At 39.5% G+C, this 26,051-nt stretch overlaps 2 protein-coding genes across 12 annotated transcripts in view; one reads left to right on the top strand and one right to left on the bottom strand.

The window, feature by feature from the left end:
• The window catches only part of PATJ (PATJ crumbs cell polarity complex component), a 155,527-nt gene that overhangs the window by 27,270 nt on the left and 102,206 nt on the right, over positions 1-26,051 (top strand). For 8 of the 11 annotated variants that reach the window (XR_012836477.1, XM_075759208.1, XM_075759207.1 and 5 more), the window contains exons 13-18: positions 1,772-1,848; positions 4,294-4,350; positions 5,751-5,885; positions 9,618-9,782; positions 11,432-11,560; positions 25,548-25,757. Coding sequence is in view for 10 of the 11 variants with exons in the window: in XM_075759208.1 (XP_075615323.1) it covers positions 1,772-1,848; positions 4,294-4,350; positions 5,751-5,885; positions 9,618-9,782; positions 11,432-11,560; positions 25,548-25,757 (773 nt within the window). In the remaining variant the exon portion in view is untranslated. The remainder of the gene's footprint in view (positions 1-1,771; positions 1,849-4,293; positions 4,351-5,750; positions 5,886-9,617; positions 9,783-11,431; positions 11,561-25,547; positions 25,758-26,051) is intronic. The other 3 variants (XM_075759214.1, XM_075759209.1, XM_075759215.1) reach the window with 1 other exon arrangement.
• Positions 14,118-26,051, bottom strand: part of KANK4 (KN motif and ankyrin repeat domains 4) — a 146,427-nt gene continuing 134,493 nt past the window's right edge. Inside the window, exon 11 of the transcript XR_012836478.1 lies at positions 14,118-14,131. The gene's annotated coding sequence lies outside the window, so the exon portion shown is untranslated. The remainder of the gene's footprint in view (positions 14,132-26,051) is intronic.

The following is a 26,051-nucleotide window of genomic DNA, read 5'->3' as shown; positions in this document are numbered from 1 at the left end:
TACTCCTGGTGAACCTTAAAATCTGTATTTGGTGCCCAGGGGATTGCAGGTGCTTAGGTCCTGTGTGTTCCTGCTGTAACTTTGTAATAACAGAAAAAGAGACTAAAGAATTTCTGTCTTTATGTATTTCTGCAAATAGGAGGCATGGAAAAATGCACGGGTGTTCTGGTTTTGCTACAGTTGGGAAGTAAAGATAATGTTCATCCTGTGCTTGAGAAGGAGGCTCACGAAGACAACTTCTCCTTAGAAACTTCAATGAAATTTCAGTGGAGGAAGAACCCCTTAACTTATGGCTGAGAATGTCAGGACAATTTGTCTTCCCTTTTTTTTAAGGAGATAATTTATTTCAGAGAGAGCTGTGGGCTGTATTTGCAAACTCAAGTTTCTTTTAGTGACAGAAAATCTGAATTGCTGGAATCCTTGAATACCTGTAGCTCCTTGAGCCTATAGGTTAAAGATGCTCTGGACATTTCCAAGTGAAATCTCAGTTGTTAGGCTCTGAGGAATGTGGGTTTTCAGTGCAGATCAGACAGAAAGTGAGCAAAAGAGATACAGTGATGGGTTATGTTATTGTATAAGTTAACATAAATCTTTGTTTTTAATGAGTGGAAACTTCAAAGTTATAAAATGATGTAATGAGGATTGTATTGCAAAGCTCATGTTTTATCTTTGCAGTCTACAAAGGTGTTGAAAGCAGAGGCAGCTTGACATCCCGTTTGTGTTGGCTTTTGCTAGTAGGTAGGCTCTGAGCTGCTCTTGGTGTCTTCAAAATTTCCCCCTCGAGGTATTTTACTCGCTAGTTTGTGTGCAAAATGTGAGGTTGTGATTGCCATTCTAAATTTCAGTGTGACGCATCAGCAATACTAAGTGGTCTGTGCCTCGTCTAGACATCTGACAAACTATTACAGTCGTTCAGGGAGAAAAAAACCAGTTTTTGGTAATTCAGGCCCCAGTTGCTGCTTGCTGCTGTAGCTGCTAGATGGAATTTGCTTTAGAGCTTGATTCTTACCAGTTAAACATTGCTTCAGTTTGGAACTTTATATGTGCGCTGAGCTTCTGGATGAGGTCAAATACAGGGCAGCCAGTCATTTTATGCTGTCTAGCTCTGTCAAATTGTCTTACATGAATGTAATGCTGCCTTGGTTGCATAAGTAAGAAAGCTGAAAAGATATAAATGTCAAGATAGCCAAGTTCCCACGGAAGACTGGTTTAGAACTGGAGCTTATATTAAAGCTCATGTTACTTACTGGCCTAATTAAACTAGACAAGCCTTTATACCTGCCAAATGTATAAATAAAGTCTGTGACTGCATTGTGCTGACGCAGCCCCTCACTAACAGCAATATCTTGTCAGGTGTTTTACTTCTTAAGGGGGTTCATTTTGGTGGGAGATGATGCTTCCCTGGAGTGGCAAGCATTTTTATAACAACAAATTATGAAGTCATGTGAAATTTGTTTTGCAGCCTGGGAGAATGATTTATTTACAGCACTATACAGTACAGAACTCGCATCTCATCAATGCAAGCATCACCTCTTCTGCTTCTCAGTTGAATAAATCACACATTAGCAGTAGCTGACATTTTGCATTGTTTTCCTAAGAAAGACATTTTTGATTTGCACTGTTTGATAGACTCAGCTTAATGCACTTTCCTTTTTAGAATTATTCCCTCTAATCTTTTATTTACACTGAATTTTTATGGAAGTATTTGGAAGTAAACATACTTCTGAATGGACAATACGCTTGTAAATTTAGTATTCGCTTTCATATTTAGGAAGAGTCCCGCTCCCTTCAGCGCACGAGCTGAAATCCAAGTGGGAAAACCTGCTGGGACCTGAATATGAAGTTATGGTATGTTATCTTTCAATAAACTACATTCATGTATGTTATTTCTTTAAATTACAGATCTGTGAGCTTAGCTTTACAGTCTGTTTATAGAACACTTTAGTGTTTGGAACAGATCAGTAACATGAAATTTTGTTTCCCGTAATGTCAAGGCTGAAATACAGGAGTGTTGTAATGAGTTGTTGGGTGTTTTGGTTTTTTTTTTTTTTCCTTCTGTTTATATAGATGCTATTGTTATACAGATACTAGACAGGAACAATGATTTAAGAAAATCAACTGTCCTTTTAAATCTACATCATAGCAGCCACTTAAAATATGTGGCATTTTTATGATTTCATTTATGATCTATTTGGTTTATTGTGCACTGGGAAAAAATAAGCTCAGGATAAGGCTCCTGTGTTTCACGAAGAATCTTCCAATTTTGTTAGAGGAATGAAAGAATGATTTTCAAACGTGCTGGGTAAATAGGAAGTAATTTACGGTAGTGTAACTTTGTGGTGCCAGTGTCTATTAGATATTTCTTCACTTCATATTAAATAATTGCCAAGCAAAAGATTGTTTTGATGAATCATCATAAGGAGTTGACTGAAATTGTAATTCACTACTGCTTTTCAGGGCTGCGTTAGCCAGTGAGTACAGATAAAAGACTCCAGCCAGTGTTCTTTCCGAAGACTTAAAAAATTCTCACCACCACCAAGAAAATGCCCTGTTTGTCTTTGCAATGCTTGTCCAGTTGATTTAGAGACACTTATTTTTACTACTTGGAGTAGCCATCGTTCCAGTCACTCGCTGGAAGATTTAAAGTAGCTTTAAGAATTGCCTTGAGAAACTCACTTCTCTTCTTTCCATTAGCACTCCTTTAAGATCTGAAGTTCGTGTAAGATTATGTACATGATGCAATAAATCTGTTTGGCTGCCCACTTCAGTTGCTTGGTATTCCCATCCTTACATTTCAAGAGTCTGATATTACTTCCCTTAGCACTATCACACTTCCCACAGAGGACGAAAACCTGCTTAGTTTGTGAAACCGTCCATTTCTAATTATTCTTTAGCTGCCGCCAGTAAAATGTCAGGAGTGAAAATGTTAACGATTGGTCCTTTTAAATAATAGAAGGAAACTGTTGTGGCATCCCATTTTGAAAGTAATTTTTCGGTTCTTCCAGATCTTGTCATCTGTACCTACCTCTAGTCCTGCTTGGCTGCGTTCAATAACAACATTTAGTTCGATTGCAGCCTGATAGCGCAGTCCTTGTTTCACCCTATCCTCATTCCTACACTCCACTCCCAGAAATTCACCCTAAAGGTGCCTACAGGTTTGAGTATTCCCTCAGAAATATTTCTCTTCAGAGGAAATAGCTGTTTGAAGAGAGGATTTGGTGTCACTCATGGCTTTTGTGTTGCTGATCCTTTGTGGTACCAATGGAAGGAGCTGAGATCCTGCTGAAACAGAGACCCTGGAAGTCCGTACAGGGATGTATGACTGTGTGGGATTTGTTGCCAGGTACCTAAGCGTGAGCAGTCAAGCTGAGGAGTTATCAGTCATAGATTCATTTAGTTACAACTGAATGGACATGAAATGGATTCTGTCTATCGGGAAAAATAGCCTACGTACTGGAAAACAAGATGCTGGAAGCCGTATTTAAAATTAAGGCAAAAGAAAAAGCCGAGGCTTAGTATTGTTTTGTAGATACTTTGTTAAACTAGAAATTTCCAGAGGAGCCTGTAGTTACCTGATTTTTTGCAAGGCTATATATTTTCCAAATCCTCCCAAACATATTCAACTTCAGCGTCCCAAGTTCCATCCCTGGACCATAGATCACCACAGATGTCATCTTATTACATTTAAAATTGGAGTAAATAACCTTCTAAGGTTACAAATGAACAGTGTTAAGGAAGAACATCACAAGAAAACTGGTAGTGAACATAGTTATTAACATAAAAAAATGGGATTTCTTGCCATTTTTTCTTAAATAATCCACTTTGCATTCAAATTTGATAATTACACTCATGTATTTGAAGCCATGTTAGAAACACGCTGCAGAAGATGATGATTTAGTCTAGATGTTAGATGGCTGTACTATGGCCTGAAGTAATAACTTAAGCTAGCGTACTTTTCAAATTCTGATTGGCAAGTCAGTTTGGGTATTTGTGTCAGACATAATGGCATTTTGTGCTTATACAGGATTACTGAACTTGACTAAAATTGGCACTCAGGCTTCAGGAATAGGATAATATTGGAGTCTGCTAATAGTGCATAATCACCGCATTCCTAGTTGTAAATGTTCCGTGTCTGAAAGATTTTTCTAACATTTGTTTAAAATTATTTTGCATCAGTGTGACTTTGTTTAAGTACAGTTTATTTTGCTCATCATTTTTTTTGCCAGAATTCATCATTCCAGTAAAGTCTTTATTGTCCTGCTATTGAAAAATGTTTTGATGTATAATTTTTAGGTTGTGAATGTGGATATGCCCATTACAGATGATTCAGAGCTCCAGAAGTACTCAAAGGTATGACTGACATGATGGTTTCCATCATGGTATATGTTGGCAGAGTAATCCCAGGAGGGCATGACACAATTACAGATTTACGTGTTTCAGAAATTTAGTGGCTTTGTGGCTCTATCTGATTTTTCCCCCAAAAAAGGCTGCCAATATTCTGCTTATCTTCTGGACTGGTCCAGTGTCTGTTTGTAACACGGGCAAATGAACCTTTTAACACACACCCACACACACCCCCCAAACAAAAAACCCCCCAACACTCAAACCATGCATATAAGCTTCAAATTTTGTGGTACTTAATTGCATTGAAATTCAGTTGTCGAAAGCCACTACGGAATGGAACGAAGCTTGAAACTCTGCTGAACGATGTCATTGTCCTGCAGAGGAATTTGTCATAGTGATCCTGACTCAGGGAGAGGGAGGTCTGTTTAATTGAAATGGTCAGAGCTGAAATTAATTTCAGTCTTCTGAGACTTTTGAGAGATTTTCAAGATATGTATGTTAATATTGTGCAAAAGAGGTTTGTGGACGTGAAGCATTTATGTACTTGTGAGGATGTCTCACAAGGAAAGGCTTTAAACTCAGAATCAGACATGGGCGTGAGGGAACGTTGAGGATCAATGGATTGCTCCTTTTACTTGAATATCCATAATTGATTGGGAACCAGAAGGACAGTCAGTGTTTCAACTTAAGTAATAAAAAGTCAGAAGATGGCCAAACTGAAGGACCAGATACTGCTGATCATCTCTCCTTCCCAAGTTGCCATGATTTCTACTGTCTTGTCTGAATAGTGTTAACAGTTTTATGCTAGTCTTCCTAATATTAGCAGACCTAAGACACTAATCGTTGGAGGCTCCCTAGAGAAAAAATCCAAAATAAGGAGGCCTGCTGGGAAAAGTCTAACAGAAAAACAGTGATTTCACCTTCCAGAAATATGGATGTCGGTATTATGAGCTATTTGCAGAGGACGCTTCATGGATATTTTTCCTACCTCAAAGTAGCATAGCTCCTAAAGGAGTTAGCCAGCTGATCTTGTGATGAGTTTTTATGGCGATTATGAAATTTCTTTCAGTTTTGTTGAAAGTTTTGTTGTCTATCCTATCCTTTTAGGTAGGATAGACTTTAGGTAGTACTTTTCTCGGCATTTTTTCCAATATGGTAACCTTATTTAAGAACACAGTTCAAATTGCCTTTTCCCCCAAAGGGCAAATTGGTTGTTTTCATTGGTACAAACAGTTTGTATAGAGAAATTATGGAGACTTGTGCTGTAATGCAGATGATGTCAGTATGAAGACTTAATCATCTTACTATGTGCTTAGTTTAATTTGGTGAGCTACTGAATCCTAACTGTGTTTATATTGTGGTAGGTAAGTATTGCTGAGAATGTATATATCTTTATCTTTTGACAGCTATTACCCATCCACACTTTGAGATTAGGAGTTGAGCTTGACACATTTGATGGACATCATTATATATCATCAATTGCTTCAGATGGTCCAGCTGCAACACTTGGTCTTCTGCAACTGGAGGATGAACTTCTGGAGGTAAAAAAGAAAACACCAACACCACCACCCCCTGAAATAGAACGGATATATTTCCTGTTTGCTTGGCTGCCTTAAAGATGCTTGCGTTAAATTCTAGTTTGGCTGCCGTGTATGCAATAGTAGTGTTCAGTGTGCGCAATAGTAGTATTCAAGAGTTGGTTGTGGAAGCAGAGTGGTGCTTTGGAAGTCACATTCATTTTCTTCACTGTTTCATTCCTCCTTTATGGACAAAATGTCAAATTCTTGTGACTTCTTAGTGACTTCATGGAGTTTTTTTCTGAAATGTTTTAACATGAGTATTAAGAGTTGTAAGGGCAGAGATAATATTTGTGTTGAATTTATTTGTATATGTAGTCCTTTAGCTCAGTCTTTTGAGCAATTTGGTGTTAGCATTTATGGTGGATAATCTTTCTTAATATTTGTCACTCCTAAAAAATTTACAAGAGTCTCAGGAATAGTGGTTCCTGTTACGTATTATAATTTGCTTGTTGAATGTGGAAAGACATTTGTGTGTATGAGCTAGTACATTAGTTTGTTTAAATATGTATAAAGAGGTATTGGGGCAGCTTTGAAGTTATCAGAATCACACCAGACCTATTTGGTCAGGAAAAATATTTATTTGATAGTATTGAAATAATACCTGTTTTCTGTATGTATGTATATCTATCAGTATCTCAGCCTGCAAGTGAAAAGACATTAATTTCCTATTGAATATCTGCTCTTTGTGGAATACTTTGGATTTCAACCTTTTTTTTTAGTGGATGCAAAGAACATTTAATTGATATCAACGGAACAGAATTAGGCCTTCTGAAAGATTAATTTGTTAGGCGTACAGCTCTCTTGCTTTTACCTGTTGTTCACCCCTTAGCATCAAAAATTCATACTGATATCACTAAGACCTAGAACATTTTCTTCAGTTATTGCTTAATGGAGGAAATCTTGATTCCTAAAGGAAGGGATTAATGGAATGCTGGAAGTGTTGTTTAAATTCCTTGGCCACTAAACAAAAAATTGTATACAAAAAGCAATAATGCAGTGCTGTAGAGTGACTTAGGAAACTTTAATTGTATGTATTTAACAGTTTTACTTATTACTGTGTACTTACAATTAAGTTCACAGATATGTCCAGACCTAGTGAGCATAAATTTTTTTCTACTCTATGGCTGGAAAAAGACCCCAACAAAATAAAAATGTGCTCCGGGGCTAAAGCTATATATGCCAAGTTTAGCCCAGAGTATGTTTTCGCAGCCAAGTTATAAATCCCCTTAAGTAGGGGTTTGCAATGGAAAAAGTGACAGCCCCATTCCCCAAACAAGCAGCTCTACCTGGGCCTGATACAGTTGGGATTAAAAAGTAATCAGCAAGGAATTTTTTTTTTTTAATATATAGCGAGGTTGAATGTTGATTATTTTTAATGATGTGTTTGAATTATGATAGAAAGCATGGTATATTCTTCCTGCCCCCCCCCCCCCCCCCCAATTTTAGCTTATTTCATTGTGTTCTTTTTTAGGAGTAAATTGCTTCCTTGTGTCCTAGTTTTGTTAAAATTTTTTTCTCGCTTCTATTTGATGGTGCAACTAACTAGAGTGCTGTGGGGAATGAATGGGGTGTCGGGCACCTTGTGTGTTTAGACGCTGATTTCTGGCAGCTGCAAAAGGAAAAATGGAAGTCCCCAAATCTGCTTGGGAGCGCGCAATAGCTCTTCTCCATCAATCACATTACGCTGAGAAGTGCTGGTAACTTTCCACCACGCTGCCGCTCTCAATGCATTAAAAAATCCTTACGCGTAGATACTTCTGCTTAAATAATTAACTAATGGATTAGCCTGATAGCTCAGCAGTTGCTGTAATTCTTACAGAAAAAACCCATAGCAGTTCATCTTACCATGTTGGAGGCCAGTTACACCACTGAATTTTTATCCTTGGCTGGGTTATACTGTGAGAGGAACTCCGTGTTTCCCAGCACTATAAACTATATTTACACTGTAAAAAGCACAAAGGCAAACGTGGCAAAAATTAGAGATGATCAGGAAGAAAATGGTGGCTAAAGTGAGATTGCTGTGTACTTTTGCACAAGATTGAGTCCCCCTAAAGAACAAGGAGATCTCAGAAGTATATGGCGAGACTTTGCCTCAAGTACACACGTACAGAGGTGTGTACGTGTATTTTGTATATTCACGTACTGTATTTTCTAGGATCAAATGTGGGTTCATCTACATTAGCATTGCAGTTTGGGTATGAAGTACTGAAGAGAATCTTCAATTATCCCCACTTACTGTGCTTGGGCTCATGTTGTGGGGTGAATGATGTGTACTGGATTCTGAGTTCAGTCCAGAGGAGGCCACAAAGATGATCTGAGGGCTGGAGCACCTCTCCGATGAGGACAGGCTGAGAGAGTTGGGCTTGTTCAGCCTGGAGAAGAGAAGGCTGTGGGGAGACCTTAGAGCCCCTTCCAGTCCCTGCAGGGGCTCCAGGAAAGCTGGAGAGGGACTGGTGACAAGGGCAGGGAGTGACAGGCCAAGGGGAATGGCCTGAAGCTGCAGGAGGGGAGATAGAGATGAGATGTGAGGCAGAAATCCTTCCCTGTGAGGGTGCTGAGGCCCTGGCACAGGGTGCCCCGAGAAGCTGTGGCTGCCCCTGGCTCCCTGGCAGTGTTGAAGGGCAGGTTGGATGGGGCTTTGGGCAACCTGGGCTAGTGGAGGGTGTCCCTGCCCATGGCAGGGGTTGGAAGTGGATGGGCTGGGAGGTCCCTTCCCACCCAAACCAGTCTGTCATTCTATGATTCCTAAACCAGTGCCTGTGCTCCAGTGACTTTGGATGTTTGTTCGCATCTATGACACCTACTGAAGTTCTGCTTTCCTCATATTTCAGGATACCACTATGGTGCAAATAGATGTACCCTCATGATGTTGCAGGTTATAAGATACATAAAGAGGATGAATCACTGTAGTTTTATTTTTCTGAGGAAGTACAACTGCAGTATCCCATTTTTAGGGCAGCATTATTATCTATCTACGTTTTTTTCTTTAAGTCTGTGGTTTAAAACATCCATTAACAATGGCCTTACGGTCTTCTGTTGTCACTCAGGATCTAAAGCTCATGGGATAGTAAGCTTTGACCCTTGTCAGGGTTTTCTGATTAATTGTTTACTCTAATTGGTTTCTTTTTTAATGTATAAACATTCTTGCATGTTTTCTGTAGGATCTATTTTAGTTTCAACTGCTTTGTTACACTTTAAACAACTGACGAAGTTGTGCTAGTTTTAACTTCAAGTTTTTTTCTTAGGGCTCAAAATCTGTGTTTTCTTAAAATATTTTTGAAAATTAAATTTTTATGTTTTTCAATTCAAACATGTAAGCCTAATGCTAAAAAAACCCCAACAAAACCCAACAAACAAACAGGTGAGAATGAAATAACAGGCCTGGGAAAGATTTAGGCTAGGAAAAGCAGTGAGTAGGAAAAAAGTTAGAGGAAGCTGAAGTGAGTGGAGACATGATGTAGCAGCCAGTAGTCACAAGATCTTGCAGATGAAGCTTAAGTCTTACAGTGTTGCATGTATACTTCAGAAGCATATGTTAACAAAACTATGCAAGCTTTGCCAGAATCCCTAAGTAAAATTAGACTTTCACATTCAACTGGAGAAAGACACGTATGCAAAAAAAATTACTGAAAGAATCTAGTTGATATCCTTTTAATTATCTTCATGTGGACGTATGTTTCGCCTTCTGTGTAGGTAAATGGAGTTCAGCTATACGGAAAATCACGCCGTGAGGCAATCACTTTTCTAAAGGAAGTGCCACCCCCGTTTACATTGGTTTGCTGTCGGCGACTTTTTGATGATGGCAGTGAGTCTCTTGTGGATGAACCCACTGTGGGAGTTTCCCCTCCAGAACAAAAGGTGGACTACTTATGTTGTTCAGTTGTGTAAAAGACAATAACTTTTTGAAAAAGTGCATATATTTCTGAGAAAGTGATTTAGTTTTCTAAAAACAAGTGTTACTATTTTCCTTTTGCTGTTTGATCCAGACCACTTTTCAGTCTTAAATAACATTTCCTAGAATATATAGTTATATGAGACAGTTTTGTATTAAATTGTCTTATAAAGCTGCCTTTGCCATTCACTTTGGGCTCGTAAGGGACAGCTGGTGTTTCAGTGAGAGATAGTTCATGTTTGCAACACTGCTACTTTTACTACAGTTTATACAGGTTGGTCATGAGAAACTTCATTGTACTATAAATACAAGATAGGTAAATCACCGAGCTAGCGTGCTGACTGTGTACATCCCATTCGTCATTCTTACATTTAATAGGTGAGTGAGAGCTCTGAATTATACTAAATCACATCCTTGCCACCATTAGCTGATTACTTCCATGTTCCGAGTAGGTTTTTATAGAAGTGGAAAAAAATGAAACTTAATGTTTCTTTCTGTTGCAGAAAACTAAAAGACTAAACCTTGATACTTGTTATGGTTGTTCCTGTTTATAAAAAGTATTTACACCTTGACTTCTCAACTTTTCTGATATTTTCTGATCTAATTTCCTCTAAGGTGGAGAATTAAACAAGAAACATGGATGTTTTTTGTAAAAGGCCCTTTCTGTTGCAATAGAACTTGTTCCACTGTGGGTTTTTTTGACATTGCATTTTACTGAAAATTTTCCATATGCATCCTGCCAGCTACCCATCTTTGCCATAAGGTGATACTGAGGGAACAAAGGTTGCCTTCTCCTTAGCGCAATCTCACAATGTTTCTGCTTTCTTTTCTCAAAAGTATCAAGAAAGAGCACATGGAAGACAAATTTCTTCCTTTTGCCTCATGACAGTGCTCAGTGTAACAGGCCTATTTGTCCAAAGAAATAAAATTAAATCAGTGTGAAGTTAATGGTACAAGATTTGAACATCATACATTGATACTTTATAAAGATTGTATTAATAAAATAGCAGTAATGTTAAAACACACCATTTTAAGTTAGACAACAAAAGATGCCTTTTTGGAAGATGTATTTACGAAGCTGTCCTTACCCAACAAAATTGGGTAACTATACCTCTTTCTTTCATACTTAGCACAAAAATTGTGAAAGAAACTGCTTTTTCAATTAGATGCTATTTGTATAATTGCAATATAAGAATTTTTTGTTCGCATATTTAATACCACAAGTATCAGATGTGCCTGATCTGGTCTTTCTATTAGCTGTCTGTGGTTCAATCTTTTATGATAAGATATTTATTTTTCCTTTATGCATCTAACGGGACAGCTGAAGTTCATCAACATGTAACAGGTTAGTAATATAACAACTAATTTGGCTAATACATGGGTATTTATGTGCCAGGTTGGGCTCTGATTCTCAAAACATGTAGGCATAGTTCCAGGGGAGTATCCAAGGCAGCAAGCTGGAGAAAACTGCACGCGTAATGTTCAGTGAAGTTGTAATTCCATAAAAGGTCATATTTTAGGGCTTGTACGAGCCATTAATAATCAAAATATTGAAGGAATAATGTTTGTAAAGAACTGAAAGAAAAGTGTGTGAACTAGAGCTTTTATTTTTCAGGTGAAACCCGAGGAAGATGTTAATCTTGAGGAGGAAGAAGGGGAATTAGCGTTATGGTCTCCTGATGTGAAGGTTATTGAACTGGAGAAAGACAAAAATGGTTTAGGATTCAGCATTTTAGACTATCAGGTATACTTTTCTGTATAACTAAATACTAAAAATTCCTTTGATCCTTTGTCTTCTACGGTGCCTTAAAATGTTTTGTGATGTCGATTACTGGGTAATCAACTTGGCACTTGGGCCTAGAAACTGTGTAGGGAAAAGTAATTTATTTTGAGGCCAACTCTATAAAGTGTAGAGCTTGTTCTAAACCAGTCTGATTATCAGACGTGATAAAGTACAAAATCTTTAATCAAACTCCACCTCATAACTCTGAGTTTAATGGCTAAATGTTGGGGGGAGGTTGGTTTTTGTTTTATTTTGTTTTAACTTGCAATGACTTTTGAACTGCGAGAGCAGCAAGCAAACTTTCTTAGGTATTGCAACCTCATTTTCTATGTGCCATATTTAGTGAGTCTTTCACTGCCCCAAATCACTTTGCATTTATAACTATACACCGGTGCTGGTCTGCCATCTGTGGTGCCACTCAAGTCATGGAAAGATTCACTCAAGCTTTGTATTGAGCCATAAGCAGTAGAGTTTGCAGAGGTAACTTTACCAGGACAGTCCTTCACAGTCAAAAGGGAACGTCAGGGCTGACAGGAGAATCGGTGTCGCAAACTCAGGTTTCTGTAAACACAAATTGGCTTTAATACATTTATTTAATTTATTAGTATAAGAATAGAGATTGAAGAAACTAATTAATTTTTTTTTCCCAGTTATGCTTCTCTGCTTAAACTATTAAACCGTGCCAGAGATACGGGTAGAATTTTTGGGGTGGAGGGGGAGAGGGAGGGCAGGGGGGAAGTTGACTTTCACCAGTCATTGATAGTTTAAAACTTGATTTCTCCAAGAAGAACCATTTTGGGGTAGAGTATATACTTAATTGTTAAATTCCTTAGAAATTGACAGACAAGTCTTAAAATGGGGGAAAATTCTACTAAAATGAATTAATCCTTCTTTCAAAAATATTGGCTTCAATTAAATATATAGTAACTCTAAAAATCTGTAGTCAGAATGAAATGTTCTTAATGTTTCTAGTCAATGTGATATATTTTTAAAACTCTATCCATCATATTTATAAGGAAATAAAATAGCTGGATCACTTTTCATAATAATATACACATCACATCTGAATACTGCCTAAACATTGTGGTTTAATAAAATGTGTTCAACTGTTGTGCATAAATGTCAAGTGATATGAAATTCAATTTTTGATACAATAAGGCGTGAATTGGGAATGAATTAGAATAAAAAAATATTTGAAGTATTATGCAAAACCATTAATTCTATATTTTACCAGTGTGATTTAAGATTACTGAAAATAGATCCTGTTAGTCATTTTCGCTGACACATGTTGTGTTGCAGTGCCAGCTTTACTGTAGAGTTGCTAGGAGTCTTTACAGAGCAGTAATACACAGATTTGCTTTTAAGTTCTCATATAATCAGAATTAATGAAGGCTTTAATAACAGGCTTTTTATTTACTTATTCGCAGATGCAAATACATGAGCAATGTTGTGGTACTTTCAGCTAAATTTAAATACATTCTAATCAATTCTAAATGAGTAGTAAACCACTTAATCTCAGATCTTTATAATTTCAAGATATTTATGTATAAAGTATGCTCTTTTGTTTGGGATTTGCCTCTTAGATCTTTTACACTTTTCATCATCTGCAGATTAATTTTTATATAGAGATATCTGTGACACTGTGTGTGTTTATGTAAATACATCCATCACATTCTTGAGTGCAGGGTGAAGAAAATAAATAATTGTCCATGCTAGATTGGAGGCGGGGGAAAAAAAAAGAAAGTATGTGGCTCCTGGGAGACTGTTCAAAATTCTTAAAGCAGATTTAAGAATTTAAATGCACAAAAATTACAGTGAAGTGTTTAATTGTGGCTTAAAGGACCTGGAGACCTAACTCTGTTTTCTATGTTTCTTTTTTGCAATTTTACCCTTCTTTAGAAAATGGAAGGTGGTTTTTGGGTTTTTTTTAGGCACATGCTTTACAGGAAAGATTCAAGCCTTATAATGGCAAATGACACTACCTGCACTGTGTAACCACTGTTGATGTTGCTCTTTTTGAGTAATCATATGATTATTTTTAACTTTTTTTTTTTTTTTTCCCCAATGAAGATGGGTATTCACATGGCCCAGCTTCATGGATCGGTGCCTCAGTGAGAGACCAACCTTTCTAGGCCCCCATTAGTGTTGATGGAGGTAGGGTGGGCGGGAAAATACTTTTAAGGAGGTGATTCTGAGCAGAAGGCCTATTCATGGTGCTCATAATTACACACATAAGGACTGACTCACTCTATCTGTTACAGAAGTTTAAGGAAACTTTGGTGTTACTTGGAAGTGATGTGACTGTATTCTGGGTTTTTAAGATCAAATTATTTCTGTAGCAGTTGGTTGAAATGGCACTTCAGAAGTATTGGTAGGACTGCAGAAAGATCGGTAGGAATAGTGAAGTAACATTACAGGAAAAAAACGGTGATGCACTATTATTCCCTCTTACGTTCCCCACGCATCAAGCTGTGATAACATCTTTGAAATGCTCCTGCAGTACCAGTGTATACCAGCCCGTTTCAGTCACTTCTTGTGAGAGACTGGTGGCTGTTATCTGCAGTAGTTAAGAAGCCCTGAAATCCTGCTCATACAGACATGTTCATTTATGACAGTGAGCGATGCCAGACGCGCTGCAGAAGTGGAAGAATGCTAAGCAATTAGAGACCGGGCTGCTTATGGGGCTGTAGAAGTTTCTTCCTACTGCTTTCCATTCATGTTTGGTGTTTGTTTTGAAGCACGAGGCTTTTTACCTTTCCATCTTAATTTTGATTATAGAATTAGATGTGGTGCTGAATATTCTCGTGGCATATAATTTATAGTATTTGTCATTTTGTTTTCTCACAACTGATTGCACAATTGGCGTAAAGGATATTGTGCCTTGGTTGTCTAAAATGCTGTGCTTCCCAAGTCACGCTCTGAAAACAGTATTAATAAAAACTCTTTGTGAGGTAGAATAGGAATCTGAGTACATAGAAAACTGAATGCTGAGATCCAGAAATTATTACTCTGGTATATTAATTTTTAATGGGCTGTCTTTCTAATAATGTTTCATCTATCAAATAAATGATAAGCATATCCCAAGTGACTTGCAGGATATTCCCAGAAATGTACAAGCATAATTCCAATGCCTATATATTTTAATGAACTAATTACAAATTAATTATACCAATTATGCATAATCAATAGTATTTCTGCTTTCTCCTGTGTTTTCTTTTGTCTGTCTGTAGAGATTTAAATGCTTAAAACAGAGCCGCCTTCTGTTTTTAATGGGGTCCTCTTAGAAGGGCTGTACACATGGTCCTAAAACTTTGGGATCCCATTAGAGAAATAGAGTAGACTTCCCCTCTTTGCTGTAACAGAACTGTATTTATATAGGATACTGTTCAGCTTCCTGTGATCACTATGTATAAAAAAAAAACTTTCCCCTTTGCTGAATGTCCTAATTTGTAATAATGTGGTAGGAAATGTAAAATCTTTGAGACTGCTGCTCTGCTAGCAAGGTCAATGCTTGGCGAGAGGGGAGGTGGATGGGGAGGCTGATCCTGTGTAGTCTTGAAACGATCGGTTTTGCTGGATTTTTTTTTTCCTCCAGTTTGATGGCTTATTTAAATAAGAAGCATTGAAGAGGTCTTGAAATCTTTTGTGTATTTTTCTATTGTCACCACTGTGTTGGGATCTTGTCAAAGCTCTTAGGGTAGGCATTGCTTTTTCTTGATAATGCTTAGATGAAAAGCCTGCAGCGGAGAGGCGGCAGCAGCCATGCTGACCGGCTCTGCGTGTGGTGTGCTTTCTTCAGCTGATAACGCTTCCTGCTCAGCAGAGACCTGAGGAGCAGTGGTGCATTGCTGGCGATTCTGTCTTGAACAGGGACCCTGCCGCCCTTTTGGCCATTAAAAAGGTGTGCTGTTCGGTCTTCTGGCCAACTTCTCCATGAAGTAATATACTCTACCTCCCTTAATTTCCTTGTAATTTCACTTGGACAAGTTGCTCTCTTTTTCACTTCTTAGCTAACTTTTATGTAGTGTTGCTGGCACAGTTAGCGGCAAGTATGTTTTGATGGTGAATGAGGGACCCAGTACACTGTTTGTAGAGTGCTTTGGGATCATCTGTGATGCAAGGGGCTGTGGTAAGCATATTTATTGTTCTATGTCAATAGAGACGTGAAAGTATCCAGCTTAACAGTAACTGTGTCTAGCCTGAAGCTAAACCTCCTAGCCAGCAAGTCAAGAGCTAAGCCATTGTTATTGATACCAATCCTTTTTCTTAGACATTAAAAAGAGGGCATAGTATGTCATTAGGTTAAAATAGGGGAGAAATGCTGTATAAAAATGACAGTGATCCCAGAGTGTTAGAGCAAGAAGAAAAACAAAAACCCACACCAGATGAAGACTTCTAGAGGAAAAGAAGAGATCACAATAGTGTAAAAGGTACTTTGGTCCTGAAACAGTGTTTACCAAAGACCTGATGCATGCAAGCCAACAGATTCTGTCAGTAATGTTTTACAGAAATATTGGAAAAACCACAGGTAGCTGAATTGCAGATTTCTTGAGGCAATATTGACCAGAAGGTAACTTGGATGGTCTGATGAGCTTTTATCAAATTAAACAAAAAGCTGAATGGACTTTATGTGGAGCTTAATTTACTGTGGAGCTTTGAAGTCAGAGTATTTTAAAGCAGTTGTTTTAAAGTGCATGAAACTGGAGAGGGCAAGGGTTGGAATAGAGAGAGTTGACATTTTAGATAGCTCTTGGGAATGCCTGCGAGATGCTGTTTCTCTCTGTCTGTGCCTGAAGGATAAGTCCCCAGTGCCCGGCTGCTTTTGCTACCCTGTAGACCTGTGGGGCTGTAGGAGCTCATGGGCTCACCTGTTCCATCCAGGTGGTCCATGCCATCGTGGGTGTAAGCATCTACCCATCCGTGGAAGCAGCATTTCAGCACTATTAGGAGCTTCATGTTACGCAGACCTGAAACAGCATGAGTGGGCCTGCCTTTGTCAGCCTGGGTCAGTGCCTAAGGGGTTCTTACCCTTTAGTCTAGGAATAGGGACTCCCCAGCCACCTTATTCCTGGGCTGATCTTTACTATGATTAGCAGGTTTTTTTCGTAGTGGTGAACTGAAGTCTCTTTTGCTGCACATTTAGCAGGTTATGTTTTGTCCTCCCAGGGAGCATGGGAAACAATTGTTTTCTTTTTTATAACAAAATCACTGCATAGTCATTCACAGCAGGAAGTGAAGCAATTTAAGTGTCTCCAAGTATCTTTCCTCTTTTCTTTATGCCCCAAACAAACAGGCTCCAGATGTAGTTACAAAAAAGCAAACTGACTTCTTATTTGTAGAAGGTGGCATTCAACTAGATCATATTTTTTTCTTTCTTGGACTGTTCAACAGTGAGATGCAGGCCGGAATGCTTTGACATGTTGCCGGCTGAACGTTTGCCCTCTTGTGATAATTTGAGCTTTGTCTGTCTTCTGATAAGTTTGTTATGAGCAAAGCAGCATATTCACATCCTTGTTAAGCACATTTTCACCTGATCATGTGATGGAAACCTGTGGCGTACTGGCAAAAGCTGCACAGCTGTATTAAAAAGCAGTTTTACAATGGCTATCAGCTTGGTACTGGAAAAACTGATAAAGGCAGCTTTTCTCCCATCTCTACAACCCATCCACATTCATTAACATCAAAGTTCTGTAGCCTCAGTACCAACTGTGTTGGTACTCATCTCACGGAGGATTTGCTTCTCTCCCCCTATGGGAAAGTTCTGCATCCTTTAAATCATATTAAGCTGCTTCATTTGTGAAATAATTCTTAATAGTGTGTCATGAATTGAATTCAGTGTAGCTTTTTGAAAAATTCTCTTGGAGTTCAGCATAAATACTACTTTTCAGGACTGAAGAGCTGCTGAATGCAACTGAGCACATTCCTGGTAAAGTTTCGAGGGTGTTCATGATTAGTGGTTCCCAAAACCTCAGTGCAGCAGTACTAAAAGCATTGGGTGACCAGAAATCACTTTAATAAGAAATCAAAGAGACTGTATATCTCAGCATGAGATACAGACAGATACACAGGAAGAGCTTGCTGAGGTAGAGGAGCTGGAGAACTTGGATGCAGAAAGGCACGTTAGGGCTTTGGTCTGCCCCGACGCTGGGCGTGGGGGGGTCATCAGTCTGAGTCTTTAAGTGAGAAGTTAGGAAGGAATCTCGTGTACGGAGTGGAGTGGCGTATTCTAGGAGCAGCCCTCCTGTTTCTGTGAGCTGCAACAGCCAGTGCTCAGACAATACCTGAGTTTGCAGAGAAACTGGAGCATTACTGAGAACATCTGTTTTTCTTTGGTTTGTCACATATCCTTGAAATAAATACTAAGCAGTATTATTATTAACCTTTAGAAATATTTTCCCTATTCCCCCAAATTCTACCAATCTGGTTGTTCTTTTTCATTTCCTGCTAGGAAGAATAGCTTTTAATAAAAACAAAAAACCCCAAACCAAAGAAATTCATTATTATTCCACAGATGTCTTCTGCCTCCAAGCGAAGGCGAGAATTTAAAGGGACAAAACTGTAGCTAGATTTTCTGTTGAACACTTGGCAAATCTCAGCAAGGGTAAGATAATGTAGGCGAGACTAAAGGAAACTGTACAAATGAGTACTGCTTATCTGAAAGCTGCATTAGTCTTTCAGTGAGCATGTGGAGATGGTGGAGCCATGGGCGTGTAGAAGCTCAACCCAGACAGCTCCCAATCTGTTGTTCTGAACCGATGAGATTTGAGGTGCTGATGGATAAGCATGAAGAATTCTGAAAACTCGTGGAAGTTATGAGGTATTATGTTTTCTTAAAACCTCACCCTTCTGGAAGATGCTGCTCCCCAAGTCCCAATAGTACTGTGGCACTTGGAATTTTTCTCTCTGGTCTCACTGCATTTTGCAGTGGCCTTAAAATTACCTGCGACATTTTTGCCTACCCCTTTGTCTTCTCCACCATCCATACTGTTGGAAGTCTTCTTTGGGCCAAGTCACTGTCTGCAGGTTCAGAATGTGCATTAAGACCACTGACTGTAGGTTATGTAGGTGATACCATTTATAACTTTTCCCTTGACTCGTTGGTATTTTTTTCCTTTATTCCCACACATCTCTATCCCATCTTTATCTCATCACACAGTGGCTTTCCTCCATTTCCTTATGAGTTCAGGGGTGGGTTTTTTTTTCTTATCTCTCTGGCTTTTCCCTGTAGTCAGCACTCAGTGTGTTTTTTCTGTAGCTAGTAGGTCTGAAAGTGTAAGATATTAAGAGAGTAATGAATGTAATCCCTGTGACTTTAGCTCTGTTGAGGGCAAATATGAAAGGCGGATGAAACCTTAGGTTGATTGAGAAGTTTGATAAATTAAAAGATAGTGACATGCACCTGAGTCCACTGCACAGTGACACTTTCAAAACTACCATAGTCAGTGCCCATCTTTGATCTTTTTATTTGAGAATAGCAGGAGCGTGTAAGATCTTTTTCTTTTGATCATTCCCTGGAGGCACTTTTGTCCCAACTATCTGCTGCATATCCCACTTCCGCAGCAGATGAACACTGACTGCCTGCTGCTTGCCAGCTCTGCCAGACCTACGCAGGTTTGAGTAATTGCTGGCCACCGTGTTCATTCTTGCTGTAGAAGACTGATATGATTTCAGATCGCAGATGATGAAAGCCCAGTGTGGGAAACCCATTGTGCCACCTACTCTTATTTTGCCATTCTCGCTCCTCCTTTGGGTGTGGCTCTGTAGGTTTTGTTTATGATTTTTTTTTTCTCTGTGAATTCCTGTTTCTTTGCTGACATTTCCCACAACAGAAGTTTTGATTAATGCTGGCTGCACACTAGAGCTTCTGAAATTCATTGCTTTATTCCCTCACTGCAGATCAATAAATACTTATGTTTTATTTCCAGTGCTTTGCCTTACATCACAGAAAAGTTCAGCGTTCCTCCTTGAATACCATTCTGTATTTAAGTTTGTATTACTTCAACACATCAGCCTGTAGTTTATTTCTTTGGTACAGCCAGAGGCTGTGTGGTGGTAGTCTTCTTCCCAAGTAGTCCTGCTGACTGCAATCTAATACGAGTGGAAGATGCAGAAATGCATCTTAAACGCTTTGAATTTCAATCTGATTGCCCATGCAGCGGATCTAACAAAAACTAGTCGAGCGCTTTCGCAAGGATGTTTATTCAGGCTTTAGAGTACCTTTGGCAGGTCCTCTAGCCAACTCCTGTAAGTATGTTGGAGTGAATGAACAGAAGGTTTGGACCTTGAGTCTCAATCCTAAATTGAGGCCACCTTAAGGAGGGAGCTGGACCTCACTCACAGCTGGCTCTTCCTCTCTTCGGAAGTACTTGGTGCCTTTGAAAAGGCTGCAGGCTGTTTATCCTTCTTGACTCTTGCATCCCCTTGGCATTGTTGGTGTATGTGGAGGGTGGCTCTGCAAAGGAAACGAGTGGCACTTCACGAAATGAGAGCATGGATGAGTATTTTGAGTAATTTCACAACACTGAGCATACAGGTAAACTACTTCATGCTCAGTTCTGCCTTTGTTCTGCGTAATAGTATGACGAACACAAAATGCATTTGCTCCTTTTCATTGTTGATGAGTGTATGTTCCTTGTACAGTATGCTGCAGCATTGTGTTTGAGTCTTTCAGTCTGGTATCTTACTTGCAAACTGGAGAGTTTTAAATATGGATCTGTATGTTAGACCTGGAAGTGGTCCCATGCAAAATGTAATGAAGCTGGGTTGCTCTGACCTCTGAGCTCTAACATGTGTTTGTTTTGGCTCTCTCGCAAAACCCTGCAGTATACAAATTGGCACTTGTAAAATTGTTCAGATAAATCAAAATTGGTACAGGAAAAAAGTTGCAAACTGTTTCTTTTGGGATCCTTTGCCATGCTATTTTTGATGTGTGTTTTCAGAGGAGTGCTTTTGCGGCAGCAGGCAGTTTGTTGCTTGAAGAAAGCTAAAATATTCTAGGAAGTCAGGCTAGCTGAATTTAGATCTTAGGCAATGCCAAAACTAATATAGCCTTTAACTAAGCGAGAGTGACTTTGCACAGTAAATGTCAGTCACCCGCAGCTTTGTCTTACGTTTTCATATGAGGCTTTTAAAAAGAAAAACACAAACAAAACCCCAGAAAACGTGGTAGCTCCTTACATCCAATCGAGCCATAGCTACAGCCTGCTGCCTCGGAGAGGGACTGCTCCTCATCCTCTGCGTGTAGCGAAGGCTCTGGGCTGGACAGATGGGGACGGACTTGGACGTGAAACGTCTCCTGTATGGCTGGGCTGGCCTGGAGTGCCCTCTCTTGGCTGCTGCAGAAACCTCACGTTTTGGCCAGGATGGGGAAAGAGTCAGTCGGTTGTTCCCATTTCAATTTTCCAGAGGTGAGCTGTATTGGTTATACTTCCCGATTTTGCTTCCTAAGGACCTCTGATAGCTGAGCGTGAATCTTTGGTGCTTGTGGCAAGATTGAATCCCTCACCTGAAGCCACAATGCAGTTACACGCTCCAGCAGCATTGCATGTAGGACTCTGTTAACTTAGTGCTCCTGGGACTCTTAACGTTTTAGCAGAGCTCAGGTTTTTAAGAGACTTCATACCACTCTGAATCCAGGGATCCCAGAGGCAGCAACTGCAGTGGCCCCTGCTTGACTCTTTGCACTGCTAAATGAATCCAGAACAAATGAGGCTCTGAAAATAAGAAGAAAAATTTGACACCTGGACTCCAGGAAACATTTGTGGATTTTGATGAGGAGCAGTAGGGGGAAGGGAAAAAATCTATGGTTCAATGTAGTTAAATATATGGTGTGCTAAGTATGAATAAATTGTGACTATTTTAAACAAGTTCATATACTTTATGGCTGGCTCGAGCACAAAGGAAAAGGAAAAGACAACAGCTACAACGTACAAGTTCCTCAAAGGGTTACCTGGAGGCCAGCATCCTGGGCAGCTGCTGGTGCACGGCAGTGGGCAGCTTTCATCATTTATACAAGCAGCAAACCTTTTTACACGTAATTCTTTTTTTAAAAATAATTTGTGTCAGTACTTGTGAGTGAAGGGTGTTTGTCTCCTGATAGACTTACTTTGAAATCCGATTCATTTCCTTGTTGTTCATAAATGATTCATTTGTGAAAAGGAATCCTTCAGTAAACCGAAGTTAAAAGTGCCTCTTTAAATGTACCGAGCCTGGTTCATGCCCATTTTAAGATGACCAAATTGCATGGGGCTGTCCTGTGCACACTCTCTCTGCTGTAATGCAAAGTCATGTAATAATTTCTTTGAACTGGTGAGGTTGAGTCACTTCTGTAATCTGGACGAGTTGTTACAGCAACATCTTAGCTCTGGGTTTGGGGAGGGAGTTGCTTCCCAGCCTGTAAACTTCATCCAAGTAAATTAACCTTTCACTTTAAAGCAGAGGCTGAAATCTGGTCCTGACTGCTAGTGACTAAAAATCGCTATTCTCTGGCCTAACGTGAGCCAAGTTAAATGAATCAAGAGCCTTAGGTAGGTGTGCGGTAGCAGTTAGTGCTGATCCGTAACCTTGAATAGCCCTGGCTGGTCTGTTAACATGGAGGTGGCCCCGAAGCCCATCAGGGCACTGCGGGAGTCAAGTTGCCTTTTGCAGTTAGTATAGAAGGTAGGAATCTGGTTTTTAGCCTGCTGTGCTAGCGCTGCTTTCTTTTTAAAACAAGGCAACAACCCATGCGGTCCAGTTGCACTCACTGTTTACAAGATGTGAATGTGAATTCAGTGTTTGCTGCCTTGTTTTAGCAAGTGTCGTTCTTTCGGGTGCATTTGGCTTTGAGTGTAAATCGTAAGGCAAGGTTTCAAAAAAACATTATTCCTTTTGTTTTGATAAGAAAAGCATGGTGCAATCCACAGTTACAATTACCCTCACATTAAATTATAGAGAATACATATTAATGATTACACCTTGAAATTCAGCGGGTTCGTGTCTTCACGTGCGGCTTTTGTTGCATTCCTCCTGGCAATCGCATTGCGATTCACAGCCACTCAGGGTTTTACAGCACTGCTCCGTTACTGCCTCAGCCCTGCCACTCTGTACTTTATATTGCTCTTCTCTTCCTGTACAATAGCTCCCTCTGCTTGAAAACAGCAGTGTAATTATAACCCCTGTTTTGTGTTTGCCCGATCAACGGTTTTTAATATGGGCCCCTTTTTTAACATTTCCATGAAGCAGTTCCAGTACGTGGCTTATGCTCGTGCATGTTGCGAAGAAGCGAAGGTAACAATGCTGTTCTTGAAACTTTGCTGTGTAGGAACTGCCTGTGTTTGCAGGAACTCTATCTTCATTTTTAGCATGAGGATTAAAGCTTGTTGGAACACTTTTTCAGGTAAATTATCTTTTACCAAAACATGATGAGGTATTGTAGCCAAAATGGTTTTATTTCGGTGAAAACTTAAGTTGAAACAGGACTGTTTCTCATCAGAAATGTGGTAACTAGGCCACTGACCTTGAATATCTGCATAGGAGCAGCTAGTGGTGAGATTCCCATGTCCTGCTTAAGTGGTTCTGATCTGGAACCCAAAAAAGAGCAGCTTCGGATCAGACAGAGCAGGGATTTGAACCTGGTTCTCCCACATTCTCAGCCAGCGCCATAATTACTGGGCCAGTCATTCACTCGCAAATTTTTGTCAGCTTATCTGCATCAGTAAGGATGAGTGCCGGTTTTGTTTTGTTCATTTTTTTATCAATATAGCTAAGCCAGCAAAAGTCATATTAGAAAAGCTGTTGTGTCAGCAGAGGTGTAGTTCTGCTGAGAGAGCGTTCACCCATTTAGGGAACCAGCATAAACCTTGCTTGCCATGGCAAGATGAGCCCATGATAGGAAAACTTGCTGGTTTAGTACTATTAGCAAAGCCCTTCCTAATGTGAAACAGTGCCTTACTTGCTCAAAAATGGCTGTCTCAACACGATCCTGGTTTTGCAAAGAAGTCCAAAAGGTTATTTTTATTTTGCATTGGAGCAAACCCCCCAAATTAAAAACATTTCAGGAGTCTGTGTCAAACAGAGCGTTTGTTCTGTGGTCAGCTGTCATCAGGATGGTGAGGCACGTGGTTTTGTCGGCAAGGGCAGGCAAAGCTGACTCTACACAAAGGGCAGCAATAACTTTACATTTTCAAAATTCAACGCTTTCTTAAAGCAAAACCTCTTTTTTTTTTTTCTCTCTCTTTTTTTTTTAACCTCTTGGAATCCTTTGGATTCTTCTCTTGGACTTCCTTTGGGTTTATTTTGTTTCTAAAAATTTCCAAAGTATATTCAGAACGTGGATAGCTTGCTGTTTGAAACAAATGAAAGCCTTTCCCCTCGGCATTGTGCGAGGCAGGTTTGAGCAGAAGCAGCCGGACAGCCCAAGCACGCTGGCACGGGTTCAGTAGGCAGAACACCATTGCACAGCAGAGCGAGGTTGCTGGGCTTGATTATCAAGACGTGATGCTTGAAAGAAAGCCTCTTCTGTACAATACGGATAGCTAGTGTTTGGGAAGATTATAAAATGGCAGGATTAGGCAGTAGAACAGGAGAGAATTATTAGCAGTATGTGTTTACTGGAATTCAGCATGGCTCTTCCTGCTGAACTCTAATTTCAGTTCTCAAATTGCAGCCCTTTACAGATATTACATTCATTGCCTCATATGTTTGCACATACCTTAAAAAACATGTTCACTTGGAAAGTAATGTATAGCTCTATAAAAATAAAGAGTTAAAAAAGCATTCCTGTTTTCAAATTAACACTCAGGTGCTGAATTTGTGGTGGTCTTTGTGATTTGAATTTTGCCCCCCCTCTTTTTTTTTTAATCTCTCCCGTGCCCTGAATAAGATGCAAGTCCTGAGGGAAAAATAGTACATGATTATGCATTTGAAGCCTCAGTACATACAAGGAGCATTTCTGAGCCTTATGAGCCCTTTGCAAGGGAGAGAAAGGCTAATTCTAATCTTAAAACAAAAACAAAAAACCCCAACAACCCACAAACCAAACAAGGAAACAAACAAACAAGCCCACAATATATTTGGTTTGTGTATCTTTCTGCCACTATATAATAACTTATGATCCTTTTGTTGGATTGAGGATGAATTTTTAAATGGCTGAATGCATGATAGAAATGGTACATGACACAACACAAAGGCTAGTACTAAGAAAAAAAATAAGTGAATATTTTTGCATTGGTTTACAGCCTATCCAATGTCTATAATATTTTTTACTTTACCTTCCCCTGTATACACCACTACAGTGTTCCTTGTCTTCAGCAATAACCTCAGTTACTCTTCTGTTGCTGTCCCCTGTATTCTCTGTTAAGGAAGCTTCAGGGGTGGAGAAAATGTCTTTTAGAAGTCGTCATGCAGATTTGAGAAAGCAGGAACACCTGCAGTATTATAGCAAATTATACTGGTATTTCTTGAATGTTTTGGGTTTGGTTTTTAATTTTAATTTAGTAATATTTTTAATTAAATTTCTAATGTTGCAATGATTTCTTTTAACATCAGTTTTACTGCTATGAAGCTCTCAAAAGGCGTGCAGAATGGTTATTTTATGTAACATTAGCACGTAACAGGCTGGATGGAGGCCTGTGGAAAAGTGCCAGCCTTCTTGTTCTATTTGCAGGTTGGTCTGGCCATTTGTTTCTCTGTATGTAAGAAGAGGGCAGGCAGGGTATCAGTTAGCTTTCAGATCTTCAGATTTCTTAATGGATTAGGCAAGTGATGGAATATCTTCCTACTGCAAACCTTTCTTTTTCTAAACTGTAAGCCTTGGCAGTATTAGCAGACAGTCCTTTTGAATATCTCGGCAAGCTTCAGTTCTGTAGCATTAGATGATGAATGTGCTTAAGTGCTCTTTACCTACTCAAAATAAATGTCGTCTTTCTGGGGGGGTTGACTTTTTTTTTCTTTTTTTTTTTTTCCCCAGGATCCCTTGGATCCAACAAGAACAGCCATTGTGATCAGCTCTTTGGTGGCAGGTGGAGTAGCTGAACGTGGGGGCGAGCTTTTACCAGGTGACCGCTTGGTGTTTGTAAATGAGAAATGTTTGGACAGCTCCACTTTAGCAGAGGCAGTGGAAGTGTTGAAATCGGTGCCCCCAGGTACAGTTTCTCTTGGAATCTGCAAGCCTTTGGTGGTAAGGACTGATTTTAACTTTTTTCTATTTGATTCTATGACATGTGTAGACTGGGTTGCTGGTTTTGGGGCGTGTGTGGGAAATTCAGGGTAGAAGTATGTATGCATGTGGAAAGCAACTAAGTTGCTCTGCATACACCTTGACATGTCCAGAAATGCTGGATAGTTGGTGGATGGGCAGCTCAATGTGTGAGAGGTCTGGCTGGAAAACCAGTATTCTCAAGTGCCTCCTGAAAGAACATCCACATGGAACCGGAAGATGTGTCTGGGCAAAGCTACGCGCACTGGCCCTATG

The sequence above is a fragment of the Balearica regulorum genome, chromosome 8 (genome assembly GCF_011004875.1).
Source record: "Balearica regulorum gibbericeps isolate bBalReg1 chromosome 8, bBalReg1.pri, whole genome shotgun sequence".
Taxonomy (NCBI): domain Eukaryota; kingdom Metazoa; phylum Chordata; class Aves; order Gruiformes; family Gruidae; genus Balearica; species Balearica regulorum.
Note: the sequence above shows the minus strand (reverse complement) of the source record. Positions and strands in the feature narration are given on the sequence as shown.